The 14,365-nt window shown below is 45.9% G+C and overlaps 1 protein-coding gene across 1 annotated transcript in view; it reads right to left on the bottom strand.

Annotated features, from left to right (window-relative positions):
• LOC144500602 (myosin light chain kinase, smooth muscle-like) overlaps positions 1 to 6,862 on the bottom strand; it is an 86,062-nt gene extending 79,200 nt beyond the window's left edge. Inside the window, exon 1 of the mRNA XM_078223783.1 lies at positions 6,589 to 6,862. Coding sequence (XP_078079909.1) covers positions 6,589 to 6,733 — 145 coding nt within the window. The 5' untranslated portion in view covers positions 6,734 to 6,862. The remainder of the gene's footprint in view (positions 1 to 6,588) is intronic.
• Positions 6,863 to 14,365: the final 7,503 nt, after the last annotated feature.

The following is a 14,365-nucleotide window of genomic DNA, read 5'->3' as shown; positions in this document are numbered from 1 at the left end:
CTGTAGGGTTTCTATGATTTCTATGATTTCTATGAAGGAGATAGTCATTGATTTCAGGAAGCGTAAAGGAGAAGATGCCTCTGTCTACATCAATGGGGATGAAGTAGAAATGGTTGAGAGCTTCAAGTTTTTAGGTGTCCAGATCACCAACAACCTGTCCTGGTCGCCCCACGCCGACACTATAGTTGAGAAAGCCCAACAACGCCTCTACTTTTTCAGGAGACTAAGGAAATGTGGCATGTCAGCTATGACTCTCAACAACTTTTACAGATACACCATAGAAAGCATTCTTTCTGGTTGCACTACAGTTTGGTACGGCTCCTACGCACTCCAAGACCACAAGAAACTACAAAGGGTCATGAACGAAGCCTAGTCCATCACTCAAACCAGCCTCCCACCCATTGACTCTGTCTACACTTCCTGCTGCCTTGGAAAAGCAGCCAGCGTAATCAAGGACCCCACGCACCCCAGACATACTCTCTTACCTTCTTCCGTCAGGAAAAACAAGATAGGGGCTGGGTAAGATTATGGTCAGTGCAGACTTGATGGGCCGAATGGCCTCCTTCTGCACTGTAGGGATTCTATGACTCTTCTGTGAAAAAGATATAAAACTCTAAGGACACGTATCAACCAACTCAAGAACAACTTCTTCCCTGCTGCCATCAAACTTTTGAATGGACCTACCTTGCATTAAGTTGATCTTTCTCTACACCCTAGCTATGACTGTAACACTACATTCTGCACTCTCTTGTTTCCTTCTCTATGAATGGTATGCTTTGTCTGTATAGCGCGCAAGAAACAATACTTTTCACTGTATGCTAATACATGTGACAATAATAAATCAAACCAAATATATTTACCATTTTCATGTCATCTGAAAACATTAAAATTATACCCTGTACACAAAATTCTTTTGATACATATCAAAAAGCATGGTGGTACCCATATTGGCCCTGGGGTACACCAGTGTACACTTCCCACAAATCTGAAACCAACTGTGTCCCCAGCCACTCACTCCATCCCTCTCTATGGCAATGAGGATACCAAATTATTTGGTGTCATATTTCACTTAGTTGAGTTTCTGACCACATAGGCACACCATCACTCAGATCTGATTCCACCTCTAAAATCACACAACTCCGTTCTGGAGATAGGGCGAGGGGTGAGCCTGGGTAGGATGCTCTTTGGAGAGTCGGTGCAGACGCAATGGGCCGAATGGCCTTCTTCTGCACCATAGGGATTCTATAGTTCTATACACGTTCCTCAGCTCACAATCTGCTGAAACTCTCATCCTTGTCTTCATTACCTCTGGACTTGACCATTCCAATGTGCACCTGGCTGTCCTTCCAAATTCCTCCCTCCATAAATTTAAGATTAGCCAAAGCTCTGCTACCCATGTTCCTACACATGGCAAGTGTTTTTCACACATCGTCTTGTGCCTGCTGACTATATTGGCTCCCTATCATGAAACACCTCCAATTTATAATTCTCATCCATGTTGTTAGTCCCTTAGTGGCCTCACCCCTTTCAATCTCTAATCTACTCCGGAAACTAGGGGTGAGATTCTCTGGCCTCCTGTGTTTCTCTCGGCGGCAGGAGGTGGCGTGCGGTTCGCTGGTGGCAGGATCACCTGGTCCCACCACCGTCAGTGGTAATTCCCATTGAAGACACACTACAACGTTGGGAAACCCATGGCAAGGGGTGCACTGCCAGCATGATCGGAGAATCCCGCCAGCTTGAATGCCAGAGAATTCCAATGCAAACCCTCCAAGACAACAACCCTCATCCACTTTTGGCCTCGTGGGCACCCTTGAAATTCATTGCTCCATCAGTGATGGCCATGCTCTCAGCAGCCTGGGCTCTGAGCTCTGGAATTCCCTTCCTAAACGTCTCGGTCTCTCTATCACTCCTTCTTTCTTTAAGATGCTCCTTATAAACTTACCACTTTGACCAGGTTTTTGGCTACCTGCCCTAATATCCAGCATGGTTTAGTGTCCAATTTTGCTCCATAATGCACCCAAAAAACACCTTGAGAGATTTTGTTCCATTATATAAGAACACTAGAAAAACAAGTTGCCTTTTTTTATGGCTAATCTGTAACTCAGCTCCATTGATTGATCTTTGTTCCACATCCCTTGCTACTTTAACCCGACAAAGGCTATCAGTATCAGTCTCAAAGTTGAAAGTTCAAAGCTCACCAACTTAGTGACAATAAAAAAGGTAATCATTCTCTTCTCAATTCTTTTCTTGCAGGTCAAGCAATAAAAGAAAGAGGAGAAGAAATGTGTTTCTTTCTAGAACGTGTTATAACCTCCCAACATCCTAAAGCAGTTCCCAACCAATGACTTGCATTTGAAGTGTAATCCTGATTGTAACAAAGGGTCCAAATATTCACAATCAAGAACTTGCATGAATATTGAAAACCGGCTGGATTTCTGCCGATTTGGAATGACTCGGAAGTCCATTAAAAATGACGGATGGGTCCCTGCTCCAGAATTCCCGATCCCATTCCTGGCTGTCTACTTTTTGGGAGCACTTTTAAAGGGTGCAGGTTAGTTGGCCAGTACGGAAATCGGCATGTCCAAGCCCCCTGCAATTTACACAGAGTCAGGTCAGGTTTTGAAGAGTTGTGGTTCACAACTCTAGATGGCATGAGGGGACCTTTTAAAAGGCAAGTTCAAAAAGTCCACTTCATGTACCCCCCCCCCCCTTGTCAAGCGAAGCTCCCCCGCCACCCACTCCCCATGGCTCCACATGCCACCACACCAAAGGAAGGCAGTCCATTCACCCTCATGACCCCTTTTTCCCCCACACCAAGCTATTGCACTTCCATGCCCCTTGACCCACTCACTAGACTCTGTTGAACCAACAAAACCTATAGTGACAGTGACATGTATAAAAAAAGCTTTAAAACGTGTAATTCATTACTTTCCACAGTGTTTAAAAAATAGTCATTTCACAACAGCATAATAAATGTGTCAATCACCCAGCCCCTTTAAAGTCTCAATACTTGAAATCATAAGCCCGTGAAACCACTTAACTCTGTGTAAATAAACATTGTGAAATTAACAGCAGAGATGAGAATGTCTGAGCTGTCAATCAAGCAATGTTTTCCCTGGGGTTCAGGTGTTTCAACAAGAATAATGAATTTTCAGGCTCTCAGAAAGCCTCATTATGTATGTTTGGCTGTCTACCCTCTCTGGTGAATGAAGAAGATCCCAGAAGATTATTGTGAAGAAGAGTAGGGCAGCTATCTCCAGTGCCCGAGCCAATATTTATCCCTCAACCAACATCACAAAGCAACTTCTGTTCATTGTCAAATTGTTGTTTATGGGAGCTTGCTGTGCACAAATTGCACACCGTGTTTCCTACGTCATAACTGTGACTACACTTCAAAGAGTACCTAATTGGCTCTACACGCGTAGCAACATTCTTATGTCATGAAAGGTGCTATATAAGTTTCTTATATTAATAGGTATATCATCACATGTAATGCAACAGTTTGCCTCAGGTAAAAACTCCCCTTAACCTTCTCTGCTCTAAGGAGAGCAACCCCAGCTTCTCAAACATATTGTTTTAACCAAAGTGTCTTTACCTCTGGTGTCATTCTGGTAACTCTCCAGTGCAGCTTCATGTCCTGACACCCCTGTCAAAAAATGGTTCCCAAAATTGACCAAAACACTCCACCCAAGGCTGAACCAGTCTTGTACAAGTGTTTAGCAAAACCTCCTCGATTGTTTACCCAATGAATGGAATATTTTCAGTGGCGCGTCATTCCCGATGGTGGAACTGGAAATGTGCACCACTTCTGTTCCCTCACTTCTTCCCCTTTCCCATGTGATTAGGATGAAAAACAAAAGTGAGGGCAGCATACACGGGAAACACGTGTGATTCTGCATCGGGGGATGTTTTTTGGTGGTGAAACCCACCGTCAGCTGACAATGCAACAGGTACAGGTGCATTATAAAGAATCTCCTGGTCAAACAGGGAGGCTCTGTATCAAAGCCAAAATTTACTTGCCCATCTCCATTGTTACAGTAACAGAGAAGCTAGGAGCAGGAGGCCCCCCATTTGGTCCTTCGAGCCTGCTCCGCCATTCATCACGATCATGACTGATCATCCAACTCAATAGCCTAAGCCTGCTTACTCCCCATAACCTTTGATCCCATTCGCCCCAAGTGCTATATCCAGCCGCCTCTTGAATACATTCAATGTTTTGGCATCAACTACTTCCTGTGGTAATGAATTCCACAAGCTCACCACTCCTTGGATAAAGAAATGTCTTCTCATCTCTGTCCTAAATGGTCTACCCCGAATCCTCAGACTGTGACCCCTGGTTCTGTCATTAACATGAGACTTACTGAGAACACAAAGTTGGCATGGGAATTTTCTTTGCCTGAATTTAAATTTCGATGAATTCAAAGCTCTGTAGGGATTCTGCCAGCCAACACCTTGAGATGAACCCACACGTGGAAAGTACTGACACTGCCCTCTGGCCGCCTCATTTTCTTACCCTAACTGATGGTCCCCACCAAACCCAAGACATCAGGCCCTTCACACTTCACTCTTCTGGGCCCTTCTCCCTACCCTCTGCCCTCCCTTGGATCCCTCTTCCATTCTTCCAAGTCCCTCAACCCCGTTCTGCACCCCCACTCATCCTTGGCGGTTTGAGCCTCCATGCGAGTTGCTATTCTCTTGCCCACATCCCCCCACTACCATCGTTGTGCCATCGAGTTCAACAAGGAAAGATGCTGCCCACAGACACAAAGTCAATGGGTTGAGTGCCATCTTTAAACAAAAGGCGAACCAGGTGTGACAAAATTCTCATGTGTCGCTGCCTTTGTCTCAAAGGTAGGACTACATTTTTTCAAAAGCTTGGCGTTATTGTGTATTCCTGGAATCAAAGTGTATTACGAGTACAAACCTGCCTTGGACCGTGTCACATTCCACAAACACATATTTCAACTCACATCAGGAAACCTAAATTTCATATCCAACCTAATTCAATCACCCCGCATGTCACACTCCTACTCCTGTGGAAATTCCCCCCAGAATGAAGTAAATAGTATAATTTAAGATGGGCTATAGGGGCAGAAAGAATGAAGCCAACATCCTCAACCTTTTCAACTTGACCTGCTGACTTCCAAGACTGGTGTGTGTACATCCCCAGGTTTTCCTGTTCCTACACCCCATCTAAAATGATACCATTTACTTCATTTTGCATCTCAATTTGCCAAAGAAATGCATCTCTTCACTTTCCTCTGAATTAAATCGCATCTACTGCACATCTGCTCATATTGTCAGCCTTAAGTCTGTTACTATTCTCTTCCCGATTTACTACAATCCTGGGTTTTGTGTTATAATAAGTGTATACCCATGTCCAGATCACTGATGAGCATTAACAGACCATGACAAATCTTCCCTTCAACGCTACACAGCAATTCTGAAGTCAGCTTTTAAAAAGCATTACATAAATGCTTTATTTCACACAATGCAGAATCCAAAAAGCTTTGGAAATAAAAATTTGGAAAATGTTAGAAATCTGAAATAAAATTTCAAAGAAAATTGTGGAAACACAAAAGGAGAGCGAACAGTTTAGTTTAAAGTTTATTTATTAGTGTCACAAGGAGGCTTACATTAACACCGCAAAGAAGTCACTGTGAAAATCCCCTAGTCGCCACACTCCAGCGCCTGTTCGGGCACACTGAGGGAGAATTTAGCATGGCCAGTGCACCTAACCAGCACGTCTTTCAGACTGTGGGAGGAAACCGGAGCACCCGGAGGAAACCCACGCAGACACGGGGAGAACGTGCAGACTCCACACAGACAGTGACCCGAGCCGGGAATCTGACCCGGGTCCCTCGCACTGTGAGGCGGCAGTCCGAGAAAGGCTCCACGTGTGGCCTGATCACAAGAACAGAAATGTTTCTCGTGGCCTTTAATTTTTTGTGGTATTTTTAAAATGATAAATGGCGCTTTATTGGTACAAAGAGCTGTTGCCTCATTTAAAAAACAAACAACATGCCTGGACATCAATTCTAAAGCAGATTTTTTTCAGATAGTGGGTCCACTTGCAGCATTTTCTGTATTCATTCCAAAAAATATCAGAATTAAATACAAAAAAACTCCACATTTATGAAAAATTGTAGCACAAAAAGCTGATGAAAATTTAAGAAAAGAGATATAAAAATACTGTGGCCCCTAATATCCACAATATGAACATACTTCCAGTTAGATTAAACTGTCTGCAGACCAATAATGAACCGTCTGACTTTACAAAACAGATGGCTGAATATACACACACACATATATATATATATGAGAGAGCTACTCCTTTTAATTCCAAGTTCCTTAATTCTAATGATTTGAAAATGTAAATTGTTGGTATTGAATTTTCTTTACTGTGCTGTTTTACTTTGATTCTTTCAAAATGGGTTCTGTAGCCCTGAAGGTTCATCACATTAAACATAAAGCAGGTAATTAAAGTTTCTTAACTTTTGCTGTGTAGATACATTGTGTATCTAATACCTTCAGACATCTCAGTTAGTGCATTAAGATCCATAAACCACAGTGTATACACACTCTAACCTGCGCGGATACATCCACTGTTGGATCTCGGAGCTCCACTCCCAAGCTGTACTGGTGATACAGCCTTGCCGGCTGTCTCCTGTTTGCTGGCCGCTTGCTTGGAGGGTTTCTGCAGTCGGATGTGAAGGCTGGAAACGTAACTCATGTTTTCGAATTCTTCTTCCTCAGTTTCACCACAATCTCTCACCCGAGCTCTCCCCGCTGGCTTTTATCACACGCACGTGTCTCAAAGCTCACTCCCTCAGCCCGGCGATCCAATTTACACATCCCTCCTCTTTGCTGGAAATGTATTGGCTCTATGATCTGCCCCATATATTTATAAACACTGGAGCTGGGCTGTAACTAACAACGCTGGCCCCGTTCCAGGAGAGTCACTGGCATCGGGGACAGGCAGCAGTACAAGTGAACAGCAAACAGTACAAAATACAAACCCCAAGCTGATTAAATAGTTTCATTCATATCACAGAGCTCTCTGGATGTCAAACCCCTGTGTGACCTACAAAACAAATATCGCCTTCTCAGCAACAGGCCAGCGTTTTAATACCATGGTCCCATTAAATAAACAAACTCTTCTGTGTCTGGCCAAGACCATTCATTCCCAATGGCCTGTACAGTTTAACCTGCCCCATCTCTGATTCGGGTGTAGCTTGCACAGTCCAATGTTACTAAAGACAGCAAAACATTCAGCAATTCTGAGGACAATACTTAAGTTTATTCATTACTGTCACAAGTAGGCTTACTGTGACTGCAGTGAAGTTACTGTGAAAATCCTCTAGTCGCCACACTCCAGCAACTGTTGAGGTACACTGAGGGAGAATTTAACATGGCCAATGCACCTAACCAGCATGTCTTTCGGACTGTGGGAGGAAACCAGAGCACCCAGAGGAAATCCACACAGACACGGGGAGAAGGTGCAGACTCCACACAGACAGTGACCCAAGCCAGGAATTGAACCTGGGTCCTTGGCACTGTGAGGCAGCAGCGCTAACCACTGTGCTACCGTGCCACCCTGTACCATCGTGTGGAAGATACAAGGGCAGCCCAAGAAGATTCATTTTTTAAATTCTCTCAGATATTCACAGTAGGGCTTCTAGGTATACCAGCATCATTAATATCTGGAATTAAGAATCTACTGATGAGCATGAAACTATTATCGATTGTCGGAAAAACCCATCTGGTTCACTCATGTCCTTTAGGGAAGGAAATCTGCCATCCTTACCCGGACTGGCCTACATGTGACTCCAGAACCACAGCAATGTGGTTGACTCTCAACTGTCCTCGGGCAATGAGTGATGGGCAATAAATGCTGGCCAGCCAGTGACACCCATGTCCCACGAATGATTAAAAAACATTTCAGAGCACCAACATCCAAGAATAAATTGTTAAGGGACATTGACTTCACGTTTAATAACTCATCGAGAGCCTCAGCAGACAGGTCAGCACGTGTAGCCATTAATCGTAACATTGCTGCAGCACGGAATGGTTTGAAGGGAATGTCTTTAAATGCCCAGACTCAGGCATGTTCAAAGCTGTTTCCTGCCGTACAGGTCAATTGGTTAGCTTCAGGCAAGCTCAAGATCAACATTTACAAGGCTGGTGCCATTAACAATAGAAAAAGACAACCCATCCAAAATAAGAAAAATGCTCTTGATTAATATCTAACTTCCTGCTTCCCCAGTGTTGGATTTGGAGGAATATCCCAAAGATACACTGGGGAATCCCTCTGGGAAATTCCCAAGTCAGAGTTTACCCAGCAATTGACCAGAAATGCTACCTTCCCCTAAACAATTACATTGAGCTAGGAACCAGCCAAAGTGACTTAAATTGTTAACTTCCGATGGTCTGTCAGCGTCACACTAATAGTTAGAAGAAATTAAAGCATTTCTAACTTCAATGGAACTATTTTAAACACCCAGACCGAGCCCCTCACAAGAACACTCCCTTCCCCCACTTACCCTGGACCCTTTTACCCCTGCGGGAATCCCCTACAACACTAAGTACGCCTCCCATGGTATTCCCCATCCCCCGGATCGGACACCCCCAAACTGACCTGAACCCACCTCCCTGACTGGACCTGACCCCATAACCCCCGATCTGATTGTCCACCTCCGACATCCACCCACCCCCAAATGTTCAACTCCCCCTGCACACTTATCCAATGTCTGACCACCCCAGGTACCAATATCCAACCCCCCCATCCACAATATCCAACCCCCACCCGCTCCCCATCCCCTGATGTCTGATTCACAACAACCCCCTCCCGCGCCGATGTCAAACACTCCCCAATATCCAGCCATGTCAGAACATGCACGCTTCACATCTCATCCACTTATCTTCTTCCTGTCTGTTATTTTTAATGGGACCTTTAAAAAAAAGAGGGTGAGGCCTCCCTCGCTCTGTTTCTTTTACGCATTGACACTGGAACTGGGGACGCTCTGTGCTGCCTGAATCTCACCCACCCTGAGTCAGGAGGGTCAGTGAAACCACCACTTACAAATGTTAGCACAGCTAAGTCAGTACAGAGTAGCAATCCAACACTATTTGTCTCTCCGAGGAAGTTACAGCCCAACGTTGATGTCCAAGGTTGGAGGGTTCTCCCACTACAACACTGCAGAGCAGATCAACTGAGCTTGTGTTCAAGTTTCGGACCAATATCAGGAAGCTCTTCTTCAGGCAAGGAATGATCCATGACCTTTCTCACCCAGAAGTATCGGGGGAAAATTCTTTTCAACTATTCTTTCTCAGAACGAGTGTCGCTGGCTAGGCTAGAATTTATTGTCCGTCTCTTATTGCCTTTTGGAAGGTATGGTGAGCCACATTCTTGAACTGTTGCAGCCTCTATGGTGTAGGTACTCCACAGTGCTGTTAGGGAGGGGAGTCCAGGATTTTGACCCAGAATAGTGATATATTTCCAAGTCAGAATGGTACGTGACTTGGAGGGGAACTTACAGGTGATGGTGTTCCTTGTCCTTCTTTGTGGTAGAGGTCACCGGATTGGAAGGTGCTGTTGAAGTGACCATTGCCGCAGTGCATTTAGTAGATTGGACACACTGCTGCCATTGTGTATTGGTGGTGGAGGGAGTGAATGTATAATGTGAGGATGGGGTGCCAATCAAGTGGGCTGCTTTGTCCTGGATGATGTCAAACTTCATGGGTATTGTTGGAGCTTCACTCATCCAGCCAAGTGGAGAGTATTCCATTACACTCCTGACTTGTGTCTTTGGGAAGTCAGGAGGTGAGTTACTCTCCACAGAATTCTCAGCCTCTGAAGTGCTCTTGTTGCCACAAAATTTATGGGGCTGGTCTTGTTCAGTTTCTGGTCAACAGTGGGGCACTCAACTATAATGATGCCTTTGAATGTCACGGGGAGGTAGTTGGATTCTCTTTTGTTGGAGGTGGTTATTGCCTGACAAGCGTTATGCAGATGTAACTTGCCCATTATCAGCCTAAGTCTGAATATCGTCCAGGTCTTGATGCATTTCGCCATAGGCGGTATCAGTGTCTGAGGAGTCCGGAATAGTGCTGAACATTTGATCAACATCTCCAGTTCTGACGTTGTGATGGAGGAAAGGACATTGATGCAGCAACTGAAGATGGTTGGGCCTAGTACACTACCTGGAGGGACTCCTACATCAATGTCCTGGGACTGAGATGACTGACCTCCAACATCTTCAGCAACTTCCTTGTGCTAAGTGTGACCCCAACCAGTGGAGAGTTTTCCCACTGATTCCCAATGACTCATTTTAGGGCTCCTTGATGCAAAGTCTAGGCGGAAGTAATTTCTTGCTAAAGTATTCCCGTTACCCCTGTAAAAAAAATCTGTGATCTAAGTTCGAGACAGCAGCAATCTCCATTCAGACACACACTACCAATTTTATACTGTATTTTATAAATGACTACACCTCACTGGTTGTCGAAAACTTTGGGATACTATGAGGCGCTATGTGAATTCAACATTGCCACACGCTCAAGTAACTCGGAGTTTCAGAACTGGTGCATGGATCAGTCTAAAGTACTGGTCCCGTTACAGTAAATGGAGCTCTTCCAGGCTGCACTCAGCTCCTCCCCCAGCCCCAATAGCTTTTAGCAAATAGGTCATTTTGAAATATGCAGCTAGATTCTAAAGAAACCTGACCCCAAAGAGCAAACAAAAATGTCAGCGTCATCCCATCCATCAGTGAGCTTTATAATGTTCCTCAGGTCACTTACAGGAGACCAACGTTTGTGCAATGGCATCATTGGTCCTTGACCAATGGGCTCCTGCCAATCACAGTTGAGAGGTCAATGGTTCGCAAACTGTAAATTCCTCAAAATGACATTTGCTTCATGATGCGCGATTAAGTCACTCAGGAGGCTGGATCGTACCCGGGAAATAAATGGAGCATACTATATAACAATACAATCCCAGACTAAAGGGTTACCCGGCAGTGCAGTGACCTTTATACTCCTACAGTATAGGATATATAGGACTCCTACAGTATATGGGGGAGGAGCTGAGTGCAGCCTGGAAGAGCTCCATTTACTGTAACGGGACCAGTACTTTAGACTGATCCATGCACCAGTTCTGAAACTCCGAGTTACTTGAGCGTGTGGCAATGTTGAATTCACATAGCGCCTCATAGTATCCCAAAGTTTTCGACAACTAGTGAGGTGTAGTCATTTATAAAATACAGTATAAAATTGGTAGTGTGTATCTGAATGGAGATTGCTGCTGTCTCGAACTTAGATCACAGATTTTTTTTTACAGGGGTAACGGGAATACTTTAGCAAGAAATTACTTCCGCCTAGACTTGGCCTTTGAATGTCAAGGGGAGGTAGTCAAGGCGGAGCCAACCGGAGTGTACCACAGAACAATACCAACAGGTAGAACACCCCAACCCTAACCCCAACAGTGACAACAGTAACATATGTACAAGTACCCATCGTGCTAACCATCTATGGTTCAGTACCCATAGTGGTAACCATCTATGTTCACCACACTTCAAATATGTGGAGTGGGGGGAGGTGGGGGTCGGGGAGGGAGGTGGGGGTCGGGGAGGGAGGTGGGGGTGGAGGAGGGAGGCGGGGGTCGGGGAGGGTGGTGGGGGTCGGGGAGGGAGATGGGGGTCGGGGAGGGAGGTGGGGTCGGGGAGGGACGTGGTGGAGGAGGGAGGCGGGGGTCGGGGAGGGTGGTGGGGGTCGGGGAGGGAGGTGGGGGTCGGGGAGGGGGGTAGGGAGGGTAGAAAAACAACCTGCATTCAATGCTTGTTTTACTCAGCACGGACACTTCCTCATGCCCCTGTGCAGTCAGTTAGCAATAACTTAAAGGCAATGAAGCATAAAGAAATCCACAAACTCTGGAATTCAGAAATAAAAACTAGTGAAGCTGGAAGTGCACGGTAAATCTATCAACACTTAAAAGGGAAAGGACAAGTTACATTTATTGAAATATCTTAACTACGGCTCAGTTGGTAGGATGTTCATCTCTGTGTCAGAATGGTGCTTTCAAATCCCACTATGGAGACAAGTACATAATTGGAGTTAACAGGATGTCAGCGATGGTTTATATGGTGGCCCTCTCCCCTCTCAGTCACAGGGTTTCGGGTTTAAGTTCCACTCCAGGGCTTGAGTATAAAAATCAAAGCTGAGACACCAATGCATTGCTGAGACAGTCATCGGTGCATTTGGATGAGATGTTAAACCAAGGCCCCATCTGCCTGATCAGGTGGATGTAAAAGATCCCTTGGCACAGTTTTGAAGTAAGAGTTTTAACAACACCAGGTTAAAGTCCAACAGGTTTACTTGGTAGCAAATGCCATTAGCTTTCGGAGCGCTGCTCCTTCGTCAGATGGAGTGGAAATCTGCTCTCAAACAGGGGGCACACAGACACAAAATCAAGTTACAGAATACTGATTAGAATGCGAATCTCTACAGCCAACCAGGTCTTAAAGATACAGACAATGTGAGTGGAGGGAGCATTAAGCACAGGTTAAAGAGATGTATGTGTATTGTCTCCAGACAGGACAGCCAGTGAGATTCTGCAAGTCCAGGAGGCAAGCTGTGGGGGTTACTGATAATGTGACATAAACCCAACATCCAGGTTTAGGCCGCCCTCATGTGTGCGGAACTTGGCTATCAGTTTCTGCTCAGCGACTCTGCGCTGTCATGTGTCGTGAAGGCCACCTTGGAGAACACTTACCCGAAGATCAGAGGCTGAATGCCAGTGACCGCTGAAGTGATCCCCCATGGGAAGAGAACAGCCCTGCCTGGTGATTGTCGAGCGGTGTTCATTCATCCGTTGTCATAGCGTCTGCATGGTTTCCCCAATGTACCATGCCTCAGGACATCCTTTCCTGCAGCGTATCAGGTAGACAACGTTGGCCGAGTTGCAAGAGTAGGTACCGTGTACCTGGTAGATGGTGTTCTCACGTGAGATGATGGCATCTGTGTCGATGATCCGGCACATCTTGCAGAGGTTGCTGTGACAGGGTTGTGTGGTGTCGTGGTCACTGTTCTCCTGAAGGCTGAGTAGTTTGCTGCGGACAGTGGTCTGTTTGAGGTTGCGTGGTTGTTTGAAGGCAAGAAGTGAGAGTGTGGGGATGGCCTTGGCGAGATGTTCGTCTTCATCAATGACATGTTGAAGGCTCCGGAGGACCTCTCCAGCTACGTCGAGGGCATCCTGAAACCCATTGTACAAAGAAACCCCAGCTTTTGTCGCGACACTACGGATTTTCTACAGAAACTCAACGCACATGGAGCAGTTGAACAAGGAGCACTCCTCGTCACAATGGATGTCTCGGCACTCTGCACCAGCATCCCCCACGATGATGGCATTGCTGCAACGGCCTCAGTACTCAACGCCGACAACTGCCAGTTTCCAGATGCAATTTTACAACTCATCCGCTTCATCCTGGACCACAATGTCTTCACCTTCAACAACCAATTCTTCATCCAGACACATGGAACAGCCATGGGGACCAAATTCGCACCTCAATATGCCAACATCTTCATGCACAGGTTCAAACAAGACTTCTTCACCGCACAGGACCTTCAACCGATGCTATACACGAGATGCATCGATGATATTTTCTTCCTTTGGACTCATGGTGAACAATCACTGAAACAACTATATGATGACATCAACAAGTTCCATCCCACCATCAGACTCACCATGGACTACTCTCCGGAATCAGTTCCATTCTTGGACACACGCATCTCCATTAAGGACAGTCACCTCAGCACCTCACTGTACCGCAAGCCCACGGATAACCTCACGATGCTCCACTTCTCCAGCTTCCACCCTAAACACGTTAAAGAAGCCATCCCCTACGGACAAGCCCTCCGTATACACAGGATCTGCTCAGATGAGGAGGATCGCAACAGACACCTCCAGACGCTGAAAGATGCCCTCATAAGAACAGGATATGGCGCTCGTCTCATCGATCGACAGTTCCGACGCGCCACAGCGAAAAACTGCACTGACCTCCTCAGAAGACAAACACGGGACACAGTGGACAGAGTACGCTTCGTCGTCCAGTACTTCCCCGGAGCAGAGAAGCTACGGCATCTCCTCCAGAGCCTTCAACATGTCATTGATGAAGACGAACATCTCGCCAAGGCCATCCCCACACCCCCACTTCTTGCCTTCAAACAACCGCACATCCTCAAACAGACCATTGTCCGCATCAAACTACCCAGCCTTCAGGAGAACAGTGACCACGACACCACACAACCCTGCCACAGCAACCTCTGCAAGACATGCCGGATCATCGACACGGATGCCATCATCTCATGTGAG

This window comes from Mustelus asterias, chromosome 11 (genome assembly GCF_964213995.1).
Source record: "Mustelus asterias chromosome 11, sMusAst1.hap1.1, whole genome shotgun sequence".
Taxonomy (NCBI): Eukaryota; Metazoa; Chordata; class Chondrichthyes; order Carcharhiniformes; family Triakidae; genus Mustelus; species Mustelus asterias.
Note: the sequence above shows the minus strand (reverse complement) of the source record. Positions and strands in the feature narration are given on the sequence as shown.